The following is a 17,032-nucleotide window of genomic DNA, read 5'->3' as shown; positions in this document are numbered from 1 at the left end:
AAATGCCCGGCCAATGTTGCTCCCCCCCCCCCCCCGTCATGAAGCGTCACTTTCGATTGCAAAAACAGTCATTGCGTGTCACTCTAGTTCGAAATGAATGTGTTTCCTTCGTTGAAATAAAACTATAACAGCTTTGTTTTTTGGCACTGCTGCTCACACAACAATACTGGCTCATTGCACATTTCAAGGCCTCTCTAATAAGCGCCGCAAAGCACTGCAAGAGCCAAGCAATATAGCGCACGGCAAAGGAATGTGTTACTTACAACTATCCCCGGGGCTAAGCACGCCCTTGAAGACATCTTCAACATCCTTGCTGTCCATGTGTGGTAACCCTGAAAGCACAGTACACGCTTCTGAGTTTGTGAAAGTGTGAGATGTTAGCCATTTCATTAAAATGGAAATGTCCATTTCATGCCCTGTCCATTTCATTAAATGGACAGGGCACACAAATGATTCTTCAACGAATGAACCAGATCCAGCACCCAGTTCCTGTCTAAGATCTTTCTACGCTTAGTCATAAGAACACTAAACAACAACACTTTTAGTGTTATGCTGAGCAGTGCAAACCGTGCGCGCCACCACTAGGCTGTTGGCTTTGACACAAGAACCAAGTCTACAGATTGCATCTACACGTCACTGCGTTAACTTCAGGCTGTCCTTGCATAACAGGATTACATCGACAACCTGCGTTATGCACGAAGTAGGTTTACAATTATCTTGATCGAGTCGTAAGAATCAATTCGTAATAACGGACACAGCTAGCTAATTACAACTCAACTGCCACACAGTGTGTACCTTCCCAGCTGGAGCGGCACGCAGGCTGAACCTCACACCAGGTTCAGCACATCCGAATACACTCAAACCTCATCTCATAACAACGTTGCATCTTACAAGAAAATAAGTACGTTATATCCAAAAATTCAGCGCGAAGGTATATTCTTAACACTATGTCTATTGCAAGAATATTCTTCATTTGCTTCGTTATAATGTATACCTTGTTGCATATGGGTTCATTATACTGATGTTTGAGTGTAATTCAACTTTCCTACTACATGTGTAGAATTTTGGGCTAGTTGTTCTGGGTTCACAGCGTGCGAATACAGGAAAGAAATTGGACAGAGTAGAAAAGAGTGCAGTTTTTTGTTCCACTTTTTTCCTATGTTTGCGTGCTGTGAAATTCACTATCGTTTCCTAGCTAGAATGCTCTGTTTATTTGCCTTTTCCTCATCAAGGCATGAAAAAATTTTTTTTTTTTTAATATATGCATACTGCATAGATACTTGCCCCACAAGTTCACAACCCTCTTGCCAATCAAACGCGTAGCTTGACAACAGGTTGAGTTAGCGCAAGAAAAGGCAAACACATGTCATCCTAATATCTCTCATGTACTAGTATTTTTTTAGTGCTAAATGAAGATGTCATCAAGTACAGTAGATTTTCGTTAAAACGGAACCTGAAGGGATCAGAAAAATGTGTTTCGTTTAAGGAGAGTTTCGTTTACTGAGAGATGAGCATAGGTGCAGAAATCTGGTATGAAACCTATTGTGCTAGAGGCACCTGTTCTGTTAAAGCAGCAGCTCCGTTTAACAAATTTCCATTTACTGAGAGTGCACAGTATTCACAAACAGCAACGAGTTGTTAACCCTAAAGTGGTTTTCCTGCTAGCTACAACACCACCACCAGTACGCATGATGTCAAAGGAGCTGTACATCTGCTACACGCCCATCTTTTCAAGGGCCAATGGCTCATCTCCCATACTGGTCGAAGCTAGCTGAACAGAAGGCCTTTCATTGAGTGCGAGATCACGGGAGCAAGGCCTACACATAGCTGCAAGAAGAGAGACAAGATTGCCCTGCTCTGTTATTGATGTTACTCGAACCAAAGAGATTCCTACAATATTTACTAGAGGGAACTGTGGTGCCGAGATCGTTCACTCTCCTCTGGAATGGCGTGTAGCACATGGATTTGCGCAATCTTCGTGTTTGCAGCTTTTAAACACATTTGTGACTTTGGCTTTTCGTTTGAATAAAAATATGACTACTTGCGAACCTTGTGAGCTTTTTTGAATTGGTGGTGGAGCCTAAAATCATCAAGGTGGTGTAAAAAATGGTGTTGCTGAACTTTTGCTAACACTGTCTTGCGTCAGAGCAGCTGCAGGCCACACAGATGCATGGAGCCGAAAGAACTAGGCTTAGTCAGATCTACACACTACTCAGCATTCCCATGCTCTCCCTAAAGTGTTATGCCTTGAAGCTCCCACAGACACTAGGGCCATATTTCTTTCTAGTGTACTAGTACGACTCAAACTATCGTTTCATTCTTTGTTTGACCCTCATCCAGTAGACCTCACTCAGTTTTAAAGCTACAAGACAGCCTCGGTCAAACACCTTCATAACTCCTTTACCCTTCTTCAAACAGCTGAAATTTTTACACACAACATTGCAAAGACAACCCTGGCTATTCACACACCTGAGCCAGCAGACACCATGCTGTCAACCAGGTTGAAGTGAGGGCTCAGCAGAACCGTGTCAATGTTGCCGGACAGTGGGTCAGTGTCCTTGACACCAGCTGAGCCCTCCTCCTCTGACACACCGGCGCCCGAGTGCTCGTTCAGGGTAACATCGTCGAGCCCTGTCGTCAAACGTTCACACAAGGACGGTTCACGTCATCCTGGGATGTGGCACACATCCACCGTACACCACAACAGTAACAAGCACAGCCATCTATGGCGTCACGTAGGCAAGGCCATCTATACTCGGGGACAACTTTCTGTGGAAATGAAAAGAAAGCTACGTGGTTGGAGCTACAGCACATGTAGTCCTCCGCTGAAAAGTCCAGCTCGACTCGCTTTTCGAATACCGTCCGTGTTCAAATATTAACACTGCATATAATTTGCTACGTCAGTTTACACAGCTATATGTGAGTGAAATTCGACACAAGCTCCTTTGTCGAGTCGTCAGAATAGCTGGAGAGTGACAAGCACTCGCCTGAAGATGACGCCATTTCGACTGCGAAGTGCACCCGAAACGTACGAGGTTTTCAGACGTGCAAAAATGCAAAGTTGAACTTCATGAAGGAAAACAAATGTTAATATCTTCTTGGCTCTTACAGCATCTCTTTGTCAACAGCATACCATAAAAAAATAATGTTTTTTTTATTATCTTCACACGGAAAACACAGATGCACTAGTGGGACTATATTCTTCAGCGGTGGCACACGCCCACTTTGGTTCCGTAGACTTCATTTCCACAGAAAGTTGTCCCATAGCACAGAATATTTTCCTAGGGTGCCGTCATCTTGGGCTTATATTAGGTCTATGCTTTCTTGCTTTTGAATATAGCGATGCAAATGAATAAGGCTATCAAATATCGTGTGCACCAACCCAACCGTTTTCATGCGTATACGTTTACCGTAACACTACGTATTCCTTTCCTTGTTAAGGTGCAAAACACCAAGGTTAACAGCCCAACATGGTGGCACTGAAACCCCTCCGTAAACTAGTCTAAATTATCAAACAGCAAGAGGGTGCGAATGAGAAGAGATGTAGAGAAGGTAAAGCACAGCACAGCTATGCACAGAGAAAGCTTGTCAACTTGAAATCAAAGGGGGCTATGAAATTGTCCGAATTAAGTGGAGTTCGAATTAGCGTGCTGGCACACGAATGAACAGACAGCGCACCACAATGCTTGGTTAGAACCCGACAAAGACACCTCTAGACACGTTATCGCTAATTAGGTGCCACTACATGTCAATGTTAGTTGATTTTGTCAATTTAGTTTGTGGAGCTCCAACAGCAAACAGAATCAGTTCAACGGTCAGTGATTTACCAGAAACAAGCAACAACGTGCATTCTTGAGAGCAGTGAGCCCTATTGTCGAAACATACGATGCTATTTATGCTCCAAAACACGCCTAGTTACATGATTGAGTCAATGCCGTCGAAATGAGAAGCAATCGGTAATTCCCATTTGCTTGCATTTTTTCCGTCAGGACTCCGTGAGTATCAAATGCAGCTTGCCCAAGATGCACCAATGCAGCCTCCGAATTCTCATCAGCTAAGAAATGCTGATGTTTTGCATTTCTAGTAAATTTGGTTTGGTTTAGCAAACCATTGTGTGTGATTGTCGAGGGCTAACTTCTGAAAGAAGCAATGAGAACCAGGGGCTCCCAGTTTGAATCAGCCGTTGTGGATACCGACACGTTTGTATCGCACTTACTCAACTGTGACATGACCTCAATTATACCATGAGGGGTGACTTTTCATTGCATCCAGGAAAAAAAAAAGTTAATTCGACCTTCAATTGTAACACGAGGGCACAGATTTTAGGTAGCAAAAATCTGTTAAAAAGCTCGTTCAATCAAGCAAATACAGCATTATCAGAAATTCCCCCCCCCCCCCCCCCCATGAAATACAGAGGTCTGTGCCGGCACCAGGGTGTCAGCTCAAATTAACTGTAACATTGAACTAACGATGTTTTGCTGCATAGTATAACCATGACCTCTGAGATGGTGGACGCGCCCGTGTTTCTCTTCGGCCGTTTCTATCGGCGCTCTCCCCAGCGAAACCAACAAGTATAGCGTCACGCGCCAGGCTACTGCAAAAAGGCGCATTCAGTTTGGATTCCGGCGGCAACAGAGACCGCGGGAGATGGCAGAGAGCACAGGTTTCTAGCCCACGCATGCTTTTTTTTTTCATGTACGAGCAAGAATCACTGCCAGAATCTTCTGGCTGCACTGAAAGCAAGTACTTTTTTTTTTGTTACTGCACTTATTTTGGTCCAATTTACGAATAAAAGCGTGGCAACAGCTCAATGTCTCTGATATAGATCATTGTAAAGACGTACCAACTCGTCTGTGGCAGTATTACTTTTAATTTTTTTTTATTACGGTCCGCTTTTTGTCGGTGGTAAATACCCCGATTTGAGAAATATAAAGGCGTTCTGGCATTCCTCCTTTCTGGAGATGTGTATGAGTGAAAATTGGGCTAATTATCGACATTGATCATATTGCCCTCCTATTTTTACACATCGTTTTACTATTTTATCGCATACAAATATTTATGAGGTGGTCAACAGAAGCACAGTTCCGCTTTTGATAACTGAGTGCCCTAATCATGTCAGTGAAGTAAAATGCGAAGTAATTTTGCCGGAATATTGTCGAAGGCTTCGATTAGTTGATCTACATTTACTCCACACGTTTTTTAGTTTTTACCCGCCTCCTTTTTCGTCATCTGCATTTCGATTACCGTATTTACTAGTGTAATGAACGCACTCGCGGAATAAACGCACCCCCAACTTCAGTCATCAAAATTTTGGTTTTTTTTCCTCCTCGCGTGATAAACGAATCCCCTACGCTGACACCTGGTGCCTCCTCACCTGTTGGCTCTCTTCCGTTTTTTTATTACTCTTCCGACCCCCTTCAACCACCTCAGCTGCCCCCCCCCCCCCCCCTCGCCTGTTGCCACGTGGTGCGCTAATTGCTTTTCTATCTGTGCGTGGCATGTCACCTGTCTTATCTGTGCGCCACAGCAAGGTTCACGAGCCTTGCGAGTGTACAGACATCGCAGATGAGAGAAGGTCACCAAACTGCCCACGGAAACGGACGGGGTAAGTCGCTTTTTGCACCCCCCCCCCCATTTTTTTAGCCTTTCTTTTTCCTTCACCCTAACTGTCCCTTCATTCCCCGCTCCCCCATGAGTGCACGCTTTTGGGGGACCCTCGATATCACAGCAGATACCACTGTTGTGGTTAAACGATTGCGAGAAAAGATAGTCGCAAAGCTTTCTTTTGGCGTGCGCGGGCGGCTCGGCTTAGGGACAGCTTGCAAAATATAGCGCCATCAACCACCGAAGATGAGTAAAGTGCAACAAAAAACTGTTTCCAAACAGTGTACGCTTATGTAAATTGCGAAAGGCTAAGTGACCTAACTTTTTTTTTTTTTTTTGCGTTACCGTATTTTTCCTTCTCCCGAAGAAGTTTTCATAAAATATACCCCGCGTAGTAAAAGCACCCTCCAACTTTGCTCCAATTTTTCTAGAAGAAAGTGGATTCATTACACGAGTAAATATGGTATGTTTTGATAGCACAATGGTAATATGACTATCGTGTTCATTTACTGTACTCTTGACAGCATCCAACTCAAAGGGTTGCACACGCAGCAGAATGGTGTCTTTCTCAAGAAAACCATGTATTGGTCGAGTCAGACTGCAGAAAAAAGAAAAAGTGGAAATTTTCACTGCTATGTAGCGCACAGTGTTTCATAACTAAACACTGAACGCGTGTTGCGTTTTTCTTGAACAAGCAAAAAATATTTAAGTTTGTTAATTCTTACATTGCCCAACATATATCCACTGAATACTGTAAAGCTCACAGTGCGAATGGGCGACTATATAACCAAGACACGCTAGTAACCAGACCCTGGTCTTTGCAGGATCAACAACGTTCATTTTAGACATAGTCCAGACGCACGGCGACCACCTGCACCCTCCTCCCTGTCTCCTGCTTCAGTGGCGCGACGGGAGGCAGCTGGAAAGAAAAACTGAGGAAGCCTCGTGGATGAATGTGAAGCGTGGTGCGCTATGCGAGTGCAGCTTTCGTGCCATCTGTGATTACATCAGCATGTCTGCAAGAATTCTCGAAATGGCATTACAATGAAAAGCAGTGCTAGTTCCATGAAAAGAAAGAAAAAGGAACCCATTTATTAGTGTAACATGTGAATGTAGAAGCGACACTCTTCTGATTTCACTTGCGGATAGAGCTGTCCTTTTTTTTCTTTTTCGCCAGTGTCCCCCATACTATACAGCCCACAAACCTCGAAGTATAGTAGGTTTCCAGCACATACACATCTCTTGCAGAGGCATCGCAATTCTAATATGGGTAGGGCACATCTACAGCAAAAAAAAAAAAAAAAAGGAAAAAGAAAAAAAGAATAAATATGCCCCAACATTGACTTTGCCTCTCGTACACTTTACTCGACACTTCCACATGAGCGGGAGGTTATATAAAAGCGCAGTCCGACAGACAATGAACTTTAACTAATCCTGAGGACTCACTGACAGGACCGCCAGACAAGGGCCTGTCTAACCACTGGTCGCGCCCACGTAGAGGACAGAATGCCATGGTGCTCCACCCTTTCCTAGGCCCCCTGTATAACCTGGGCTTGTATTAGGAGTATAGTGCTTCTTATGCCCTCCTCTTATTTGGCCTCGCTGGAGAGGAGGCTGTTAGGCAACGCAGGACATCACCAGAGCAGGTGAGCCAAAGAACAAAGAACAAAATATTTCACTGCAGCCGGGCCACCAGAATCACTGTCCGAGTATTATTTACTGAGGAATCCCCGCGACAGGAAAGACCCCGTCTGTAACATTCTCAGAGTAGCTGACCGATTTCTGCTAAGTTTTAGGTGAGAAAAAAGATAGACTCTTCTGCCAAGCTGGTAGTGTTTGGTGATTTCGTTGAATTTTAGAAGTGGGTCGTTCTGCTGCATAGAGTTAATATACAGACTCTAGAGGAAAAGCTGTGCATGCATGCTATTCACCATGGCCTCACTATGCATGGGTGAGAATCACGTCGTGATGCTGCTGGAAAAGAATAGGAAGCAGCAGACACTTTTTGAATTTTGAGAATAAACGTTCCGTTTGTTTTGCTAGCTCAAATCAGCTATATTTTTTCGATTTCACTACAAGAAAAATTTGGCCTAACAAAATTTTTCCCACGCCCCGTCAGTTGCAGTGTAGTGGGGTTCGACTGTAATATGTGAACACACTTGTTTATGATTCACAGTAGACTCTTTTAAGTGAAACCTGAAGGGATTGGGAAAATGTGTTTCCTTTAAGAGGAGTTACGTTTACTGAGAGAAAAACAGGGGCATAATATTCAAGTAGTAAACCAAACATACTAGTGGCAGTTGTTCTATTTAAGCAGCAATCTTACTTCAGAAAGTTTCATTTAATAGGAGTCTTCTGAATACTGCGAGAATTAGAGTGTTTTAAACTGATATATTTACTGCTTCTTTCAAGTATTGTAATGGCAACAATGATAATGTTCCAAGACGTCAGCGCTTTGGTGGTTATAGCTTTTCAAGCCCGGCTTTTACGGCCCAGCTTTTCTTCTAGAGTTTGTATATCAACTTTATGTTCTGCTGACTATATTCCTGCACCTCTCGAACCACCAGACCGTCGTGGCGCATTAGTTCTCGCGCATGATCCTGGGCCAGCTCGTTGAAAACATTTCTTCCTCCCTACATGCAAGCTACGTCAACAGGGCGGCAGTGTTTTCGGTTCTCTGCCAGAGTGCCGCAGTGAGAAGGAAAAAAGAGGGCTACGGCCATCTCTGGAAACATTCTCTTTCCGTGCGAATGAAATGACCGGAGAGAAACACATGCACCCACCATCTCGGAGGCCACAGTATAACATAGCAATGTGTAGTATAGTTACAGCAAAGGGTGAGAAACAGAAGTCAGGGTAGAATTTGCACAGAGTAAAGCTCCACATAAAGTCAGTCCCCAATGTGCTTGGGCATGACGCAGGAAGCTTCTGTAATGAATACAGCTAAGTTATAATGTAACTGCTTGCACACACATTGGATATGCAAAGAACGTAAAATAAAGCTGAGTATAAACCTGCGCTGACCTATTGCGTGCAGGTGTCTAGCATGCAATAGAGTGGTGCAGGTCTCTTGCTTTAGCAAGGAGATACTTACCATTTTACAAAAACAGAAAAAAGCAGACAAAAAACAGTACAACATCTTTTTCTCACCAGATCCTTGTTTTGAGAGATCGTCACCCTCATTCATGAGCATATCCATAAGTTCGTCATCTTGAGGAAGGTCATGAGGCAAGATGTCTTTCAGCCCCAAATCCTCATCGTCGCTTCCAGTCTTGCAGGAGAAATCGAACAAAACAAATGGGCATCGTTGTTAGTCACCGTGTGCAGAGCACTTTCCCCCAAACATCTTCAAACGTGCTATGATCTAATCTTACAAACTTTCTCAACACGATCACCAGCAAACATGGCAGAACGGAGTCAAATAAAACTGATGGTACAGATATACAGCAAACTGCACACCGACTGCCTTGTGCAATTGCCACTTTCACAGAATTAACACAACCTTAAAGGAATACCTCACAAAAATTGGAAAGAAAAAGTAAGAACATCGAAATTTTATTTAGTAAACATAAAAGTTTTGATAAACTGTTCACAGTAAAACCTCTGTGATATGCTCAGGACTCACAGGAATTTTGCAGTGATACGAACTTTCCTTTGGTTCCAGCCAAGGCCCATCGGCCTGCACTGTAGTAATAAAGCATAGTTGCAGCTAGTCAATTCTCCCCCATGACATTTTATATGAATATACGCAACCATATGGGTACAAATGAATGCCGTCTGCGCTGTCACGGAAGACACGCCAAGCATGTGCGGACACAGGAACGCAAGTGCAGACATGCACGCCATGTCGCCAATTTGTCAGAATTACGGCATAAGAAAGGTAGCTTTATTTTATGGCGGTCAGAATAAGCCTTCAGCGACACGTCGTAGCCAACAAGATTATGTGCACGAACGTTGGAGGACCTGATGCGCCTCCATAAGCCTTCGCATTTAGGTCGCAAATGGCGTCAGTGTTTTCTTTTTTTTCCCCAACACATGCTGCTGCCTTTGTATTGTGTTGAACACGTGCTTACCACATTGATACAAGCCATGTTCTCGTGCCTCAGACATCCTATGAAAGGTTGACGAGGACGGTCTTAGCAAAGGAGCTAAGGCCTCATACTTCACATCATGCACAACTGTTGGGGACGCACTCGAGTGGGCACGGCTGTAAATCTCAAAAAAAAAAAACGTCCCCAACGCTACTGCAATAATAAAATAACAACATTGGGACCACAGTTCTGGGGTGCTATGAAGGATCGGCCGAGTTTCGCAAAACTCGAGATCTTCCCGAGCTCCGGCAACACCCCCTTATGAATGAGCCAACAGTACGAAAAAGTCGAATCCACCCCTCAGTGCGCTGTGTTTTAGTGGTTACGTTGGAACCAGTCATCACATCAAGAACGGTCGACTAAGCCTTTGATTTGTTTGCCGTTCCACTGAGTGCAGAAGTGCACCCTGTCATGACTGGGGACTGGCAGTGCATGAGACGCCCATCAGCTGTGCTCGCCGACGAGAACGCTGTCTGCGTCTCACAAGAGCGTGGGAACCCTCCCGAGTTCCCTGCAAGGAACGCGCACAGGCGTGCCAGTGACACACGGTCCGCGTCGCACACGACTGCTGTGACACACAGCCAGCGTTTCAGGAGAAGAGCGTGCTTGGACAAAGGAAGATAAAAAGTGCGTCGCATGTGTGCAGGGGTGCTCACTCTGTGGCCGCATAGCGTTCACCGCATCAAACCCCTGGCAGTCACACCGGCACCATCACAGTCACGAGTTGAAATCGGGCCTTCTCAGAATCAACGAGTTTGTATTCGAGTTCGTGCATCCATCAGTTTTATTGACAGACGCCCGCGGTGAATATCAAGTCCGCCCACCACTTTTGCTCTTGCCGAGGAGCAGTGCTCACGCCGCAACGCCAGTGAGCACATGGTTCATCTACCAGCTTTATAGCACAGACTATGCACAAACGCATGTAGAAGTAAAGGTTATGTCATGATGTGGCTACTATAAGGGATGCCTAGAATAGCACACCACGAGCCATTGTGGTGCGATTGCTGTTACTGTGCATGCGTCGTAATGCAAGCTGCCATTCGCGTTCGCGGCCCGCCTGCAGAAAATCCGAAATAGCGGGCGGCAATCGCAGCCCTCGCAAATGCTGTGTGTAGCTTCTGTGCGTTTGTGTTTGCGGTCGGGGCGAAAGTCCCTAGACTTTTCCCTAGGGGGAGCAAACGCTATTCTAAAGCTCATATGGCACCTGCAACTAAAGCTAGCAATTAAAGGCGGCCGCAACTAAACACATGCGAACATTATTCTAAACCACCCTATGTCTCGTATTCAATTTCACCGCGCTCGCAACATATCTAATCAGAGCCGCGTTGCCGAAAAGATGCGAGTTCCCCTGGTGACCACCTGTCCTTACATTTATCCACAATACTTGATAGAAGCGAAACGAGCAGCACGAGAATGCTGCGTGTGCAGCCTTGCAGTCTTCGAGAGTGGAAATTTCCATGCTGCAGGTGGAACGAAAGAACCTGGGCGAAACAGCACATACGCCCACGAACTCCCCTGTGGTAGTCGTGTGTTGAGTCGGCAAAAATGCAGCACGGCAATCACGCATGACGTGCTTGCACACGGTGTTTTTTTGATAATCGTCGCAAATGTCCCACATGCGTTTTCAACGCCACAAGCGTTAATGTAGCCATTTTTTTTCAACGATGCCATCATTAACTCCGCACTGTATTCATGCCACGGCTACCACAAGCGATCTCGGAGCAAACTCGGCTGCCCGAGAAGCTCGGGCCATCCTGCATTACAACCTGGAATTTTCTGGCCGTCATCTGTCGCGTCAAAGCGCTCCTTAGTCCCTTTCGCCACAGTACTCCCGTGTCACGGGGAAAAGCACACCAAGATTTGGAAGAGCTTACTAGCTGTCGCGGGTCACAACACAGCTGGTTCATTATTTACACATGCATACTCTGGCCATACATTCATGAGTGCAGCTTTGATCGTTGACGCCTAAAGAAATTCACTGGCAATCATTCAGAGCTATTCGCGACTTTGCTGCGGCCTTGAAAACACAAAAAAAGAAAAAAAGAAATGACACATTTTTTGCCGTGCACTTATTTTTCACTTTCTGGTGATACGAATTTCATTGATCTCACAAGATTTATATCACTAAGGCTTTTATAATATGCAGCAAATATAAACAGTTGGCTGTATTTTTGAAGGATTGTCAGTGTGCAAAAGCTGCGGGTCAACATCAGCCGTGAAGTCACTTGTCATCACGGCTGATGCAGGCTGTCCTATCCTGCTATTTCTCTTTCTCCGTATCTTCTTTATATTCCACTCCTACCCCTCCACAAAGTCATTGACAAGATCCCTCTTCCCCCTCCTCTTCAGGGGCTTTCCACCGCCAAAGATCATTGTTCACAGACGCTTGTAATGGCTATAGGAACCACAGTAGGGGCTCAGCCAGGCGAGACCACTGATCTCTACTAGGGGAGCTGGACGGCGCGCGAGCCACCGGAACCCGTCGTTGCTGTCCCGGAAACTACCGCCATGAACAGTACGAGTGCTGCCAGCGCGAGAGCTTTTCTCTTCTTTTTAAATAAAACGCCTGCCTGTAGCACAGTAAACTGTACAAATTGACAGAAAATGTTGTTGCAGAAGACATTTCACGCAAGAGTACCTCAAAATTATAGTTTATTTTTTACGCATTCTGCGGCGAAATCGTGGTATTTGCCTTTTTTTTTTAACAAGGCGTGCTAAAGGTGTTAGTTGTTTTTTTTTTGCCATGCAGTTTCCCACGCTCGAGGCCTAAAATATATGAGAAGTGGGTCAGTCATAGGGACTACTGAAAGGCAGACTTTGCAGTGACCATTTTGCAGAGTCGCATTTCGACCGTTCAGGTCCGAGAACTCTTCTTTGAAATGATGCCGTCCCAACGCTGTTTTATTACCGGATCACTTACAAAGGGCTAACTTTTGCCCTCCTGGCTACCGCTGCACTCGTTTTTTTTTTTTTTAATGTGTATGAAAAAGAAATTCCATTAGAATTTTTTTTTTTCTGTGTCACCTGGCTGATAAGTAATTGTAAGGTTGTACAGCATTCCGCCGGATTCGAAAGACCTCGGTACGGCATCTGTCATTTTTCATTTAGCGTCATCAAGCGTTTGATGTGATGCCGAATCGTAGTGTTTGTTGTATGCACTAGTTGTAGATTACAGCACACCACTGTGTTTAGATAGCGTCGGCACAGCATCTCATTTTTTGTGTATGGTTGGATGACCGCGAGAAAATCACTATAAAAATACGAAGAAAATGTGACCACGACAACTGCCACCTGAGAATATTTGAATTATCTGCTTCAGACGCCCAGAAGGTGCCAGTTTCCGGGACAGTGAAGGGACCTTCCGACACATCCCTGCGTTGCAGAGCAGGGATTGTTGGCCCGCCTGTTTCTGGTAACGTAAACAGCAACACGCCAACTCCTCTAGTTCATGACGCGGCCTTCAGACTCCACACTTTGTGAGAAATGCACTATATCTATTATTTTTCGCTACTTTCTGTCTCTGTCTGAAACAAAGGTTCTGTATCGTATTTACTCGCATAATCCTTGCATTTTTTTTCCCCGAAAAACCCATGAAAAGCTAGGGGCGCGATAATTACGCTGGGAAAATTTTCCGCGGAAAGGTACAGCGCAAAAAAAAGCGCAAAGAAAACGGCCGCAAATTGCAGTTTTTCCACCAGCAACTAAAAGCTTCGAAAAGTGCTGATACAAGGCTTACCTTTGCAATAAGACTACATGTTCAACCCAAATCAAAGTTTATTTGCACAGACTAAAGTCACTAGCTAATACGGCTCTTGGGCGAACTACTCGGAGCCCGAGTCAAGACTGCCATATACGTCGCTCATAGCAGCGTCATCGGACTCATCGCCAGCTTCAGCATGCTCTCTCTTGTCGTTTTTGTGGACCACATCGTCTTCCGTCCCGTCCAAGGCGTTGGAGATCCCAGTCTTCTTGAAGCTGCGGACGATAATTTCTGGCAAAATCATGGACCATGCCTCGATTACCCAACTACAAAGGATCTCCGCCAACGGCTTCTTTATCTTGCCCCCGGGAGTCATTGCATGGTCGCCTTCGGCCATCTATTCTGAATACAGCCTCCGAACATTATCCTTGAACGGCTTGTTCAAGGATACGTCTAGAGGCTGCAACATCGAAGTCAGATCGCCTGAAATGACAGTGAGGTCAGTCCGCAGCTCCTCCAGCTTCGCCCGAACGGTGTCGACCAGGTGACCGCGGAAGCTGTCGACAACCAGCAGCGACGAATAAAGAAGTGCTCCAGGGTGGCGTCCCCAAACAGTTTTACCCAGTCGACCATAAGGTCAGCGGTCATCCACCTTTTCTCCTGTACACGCACGTGTATTCCAGGGGGGAACTTGGCCTTCGGGAGGGTCTTCCGCTTAAAAATAATAAATGGGGGCAGCTTCCGCCCGTCCGCTGTTACGACGAGCATGACGGTGCACCTCTGCTTCTAGACACATGTCGTTCTAATATGCACACTCCGCACACCCTTCTTCTCCACAGATGTGCTCGGCGGCATGTCAAAGTTGAGTGGAGTTTGATCCGTGTTTCCAATTTGTGAGAGCAGGAAGTTCTTTTGCTCCCGAATCCTAATCACAAATCGATGAAACTGAATGATCTTATCTTCGTACGCCGAAGGTAGCCGTTGACAAAAAGTCAACTGTCTCCTGAGCGAGAGTCCACTTCGGTGCATGAACCGTAAGGCCCAGCCGTTGCTCGCGCGGAAATCTCACGCCGGGATGCCTTCCTTCCGGGCAATTATGCGTGCCTGATTTCTCAGCAGCTCGATCGAAACGGCACACCCGTCTGCGCATAGACTCTTGATGTATTCCAGTAGGGCCGCCTCAACCTGTGGGTATCTTCCAGTCTTAGGCCCACGGAAGGCCTTGCGTGACTTGTTTGTGACTTTGAGCTGTTTGTGCTGTCGTCGCCAGTAGCGCACACAGAACTCATTCACGCCAAAGTGCCTACCGGCGGCCCTGTTGCCGTGTTCCAGAGCATGGTCGATGACCTTTAGCTTGAAATCAGCTGTATAGCTTCTGTATCGGCTCATCACGTAGCCGCAGAAAGAACGATGTTAGTCACGGATCACTACTGCGCTACCTCAGAACACCGCACCACAGACCGCACTACTAACACTAGCGCCGTGCCACAAGTGCTACTATGCCACTTGTGGCTTGGTTTGGATTGATTTAGAGCTCCGTTCTAGCAAGATAGCAATTGTTTCTCTTCCCTTTTGAAACAGGACAGGCGTATCACGTGCCACAGGAATAAAAATAAATAATTGGTCTGTTCGTCCACTGGCCAGGCATGAGAGTTTCCTTAATGCGCGTCAGAGTTTCCTCAAACTCTCAAACACGCACACACACAAGCAAGCGCCCAATAGTTCGGTGTAAGTCGAGCCGAGCCAGGGCAAGCCGTGTTCCGCACCTGCTCTATGGAGGAATGAAAAACATGACCTGCTCCATTCACGTGGTTTAAACTTGGATATTTACATGTTGGCTCACTTTAGTTTGCCCCCAACTCATCGAAACCGGGTGGCGTGTTGCGGGTGCGTGGGGTTTAAGAAGAGGAGGGTGTGTGGGGTGTTTCCCTGGCCGATGTGTTTTCGGCCCCTCTGTTAACCTGGTCCCAGCGTAGCAGGAGAGTCTTCGTGGAATTTACACGGTCGCAATGGGTTTCATCAGCATGCATGATGCATAAGAGATGGCGCTAGGCTAATGGGTGCTATCATCATCATTGGCGATTTTTGTGGTGCGATAATTACTCGAGGAAAAAAAAATCGCATTTTTGTTAGCCGATGTTGGGGCTGCAAGAATCACGCGAGTGCGAAGATTATGCGAGTAAATATGGTATAACGATTTCAGCACCCAATTTTTCAGTCTGTCTGAAAATCCTGGCCGCAAAAATTTTGTTGAGTATCCCTATACCATATAATCTAGCACTTAATCCGCACAGAATAAACGAAAAATTTAGAGCTAAAGTGAATTTTGCACAAGTTTAGTCTTAAATAACAAAATACATTATGCAAGTTGCCTGGGTCATGACAGAAATGCTTTTTTCTAATGATATGCAGTACACTCAACCCTCACTATAACACAGTCACATCTGCTGTCAAAATACCTTCTTTATATCCAAAAAGCCGTTGTATATATTTATCTAAAACACCGTATCTGTGAAGACTATTCTTCATTCACTTCGTTACAACCAATAATTTGATATACAGTCAACCCACTTATAACGGCCCCACTTAAAATGAACTTTCGCTTAAACCGAACAATAGCTGCGTGACCATGAAAATATACATTGGTTCAATGGCACAAAATCGCACTTACAACGAATGTATCCGGGCGCTGCTGATCGGTTGCAGCAAACCTAGTCAGAAAACCAATTTCGACCACCGATCAGGCATCGGCGAGGTGCCCATACATTCTTATTGTTAAATGCTGACCCTGCCTCCACGGTACTCTAGTTGCCGCTCTCCCCAACCCACGGAGGAAGGAAAGTTGTTTCATTCCTCCATGCCCCGACTGCTTTTTGTTACGCACCCCTCCGTCCTTTGTCCCCCGCTACTCTGAGCACCCCTCATCGCCAGACGAGGCTTGTGTTTTCACACTGCCACTGATCATTTGAAGACTGGTCGGCCATCTACCCTGTTTTCGATCGCTGGTACTGTCGTTGGTGTCGCCGGCCTGGAGTGAACAGACCATTTGCCAACATTGTCAGCCACCGACTGTATTCGATAGTCTGCGTCTAGTGCACGCGCATACGATACCCCACCGACTCTGATAATTTGCGATTCATTTCGTGTTTAGGACTTGTTCTCGCTTACTTCGAACTCGGCTCAGCATGTCTTCCCGCGCGCGTGCGGAAGCACGAGAACGGTTCTTAATTTGCACGGAACGAATCGCAAAATATCGAAGGCCATGTAAACCCGCCGGCGCAACAAAACGATTTTTTGACCACGGCCGCCGATTCTTTGAACACCGCTGCACGCACCGATCCAGGCGGCTATGCTTCCACTTCTGCTGATGCAGGAACTCTTTCCAAGTTTTTCTACGTGCGAGTTTTGCGGACCTTTCAAGCAAGCTACCCAACCTGTTTCCTTCCCGCGTGTTTTGGTTTTCAAAGTCGCCCTCCCGCCGCATCCTCCATCCCCTCTCTTTATCGCAACTCCTTGCCCTTCTGTCGCAAGCCTGCTCTCCTCTCTTGATACCAACTCCTTCGCCCGTCTCCACCACTTCGCGACGCCCACCACGCTGGTACGAATTAGTTTCGTTTTCCGACTGGAAACGGGCCCA

General features: G+C 45.9%; 1 protein-coding gene across 7 annotated transcripts in view; it reads right to left on the bottom strand.

Moving 5' to 3' along the window:
* Positions 1-17,032, bottom strand: part of LOC119172383 (uncharacterized) — a 296,020-nt gene that overhangs the window by 163,291 nt on the left and 115,697 nt on the right. For all 7 annotated transcript variants that reach the window (XM_075893680.1, XM_075893684.1, XM_037423449.2 and 4 more), the window contains exons 29-31: positions 8,755-8,875; positions 2,470-2,631; positions 264-332 (exon numbers count right to left, since the gene is read on the bottom strand). In XM_075893680.1, coding sequence (XP_075749795.1) covers positions 264-332; positions 2,470-2,631; positions 8,755-8,875 — 352 coding nt within the window. The remainder of the gene's footprint in view (positions 1-263; positions 333-2,469; positions 2,632-8,754; positions 8,876-17,032) is intronic.

Source organism: Rhipicephalus microplus, chromosome 4, assembly GCF_043290135.1.
Source record: "Rhipicephalus microplus isolate Deutch F79 chromosome 4, USDA_Rmic, whole genome shotgun sequence".
In the NCBI taxonomy this organism is placed as follows: domain Eukaryota; kingdom Metazoa; phylum Arthropoda; class Arachnida; order Ixodida; family Ixodidae; genus Rhipicephalus; species Rhipicephalus microplus.
This window is presented reverse-complemented; position numbering and strand designations above follow the sequence as displayed.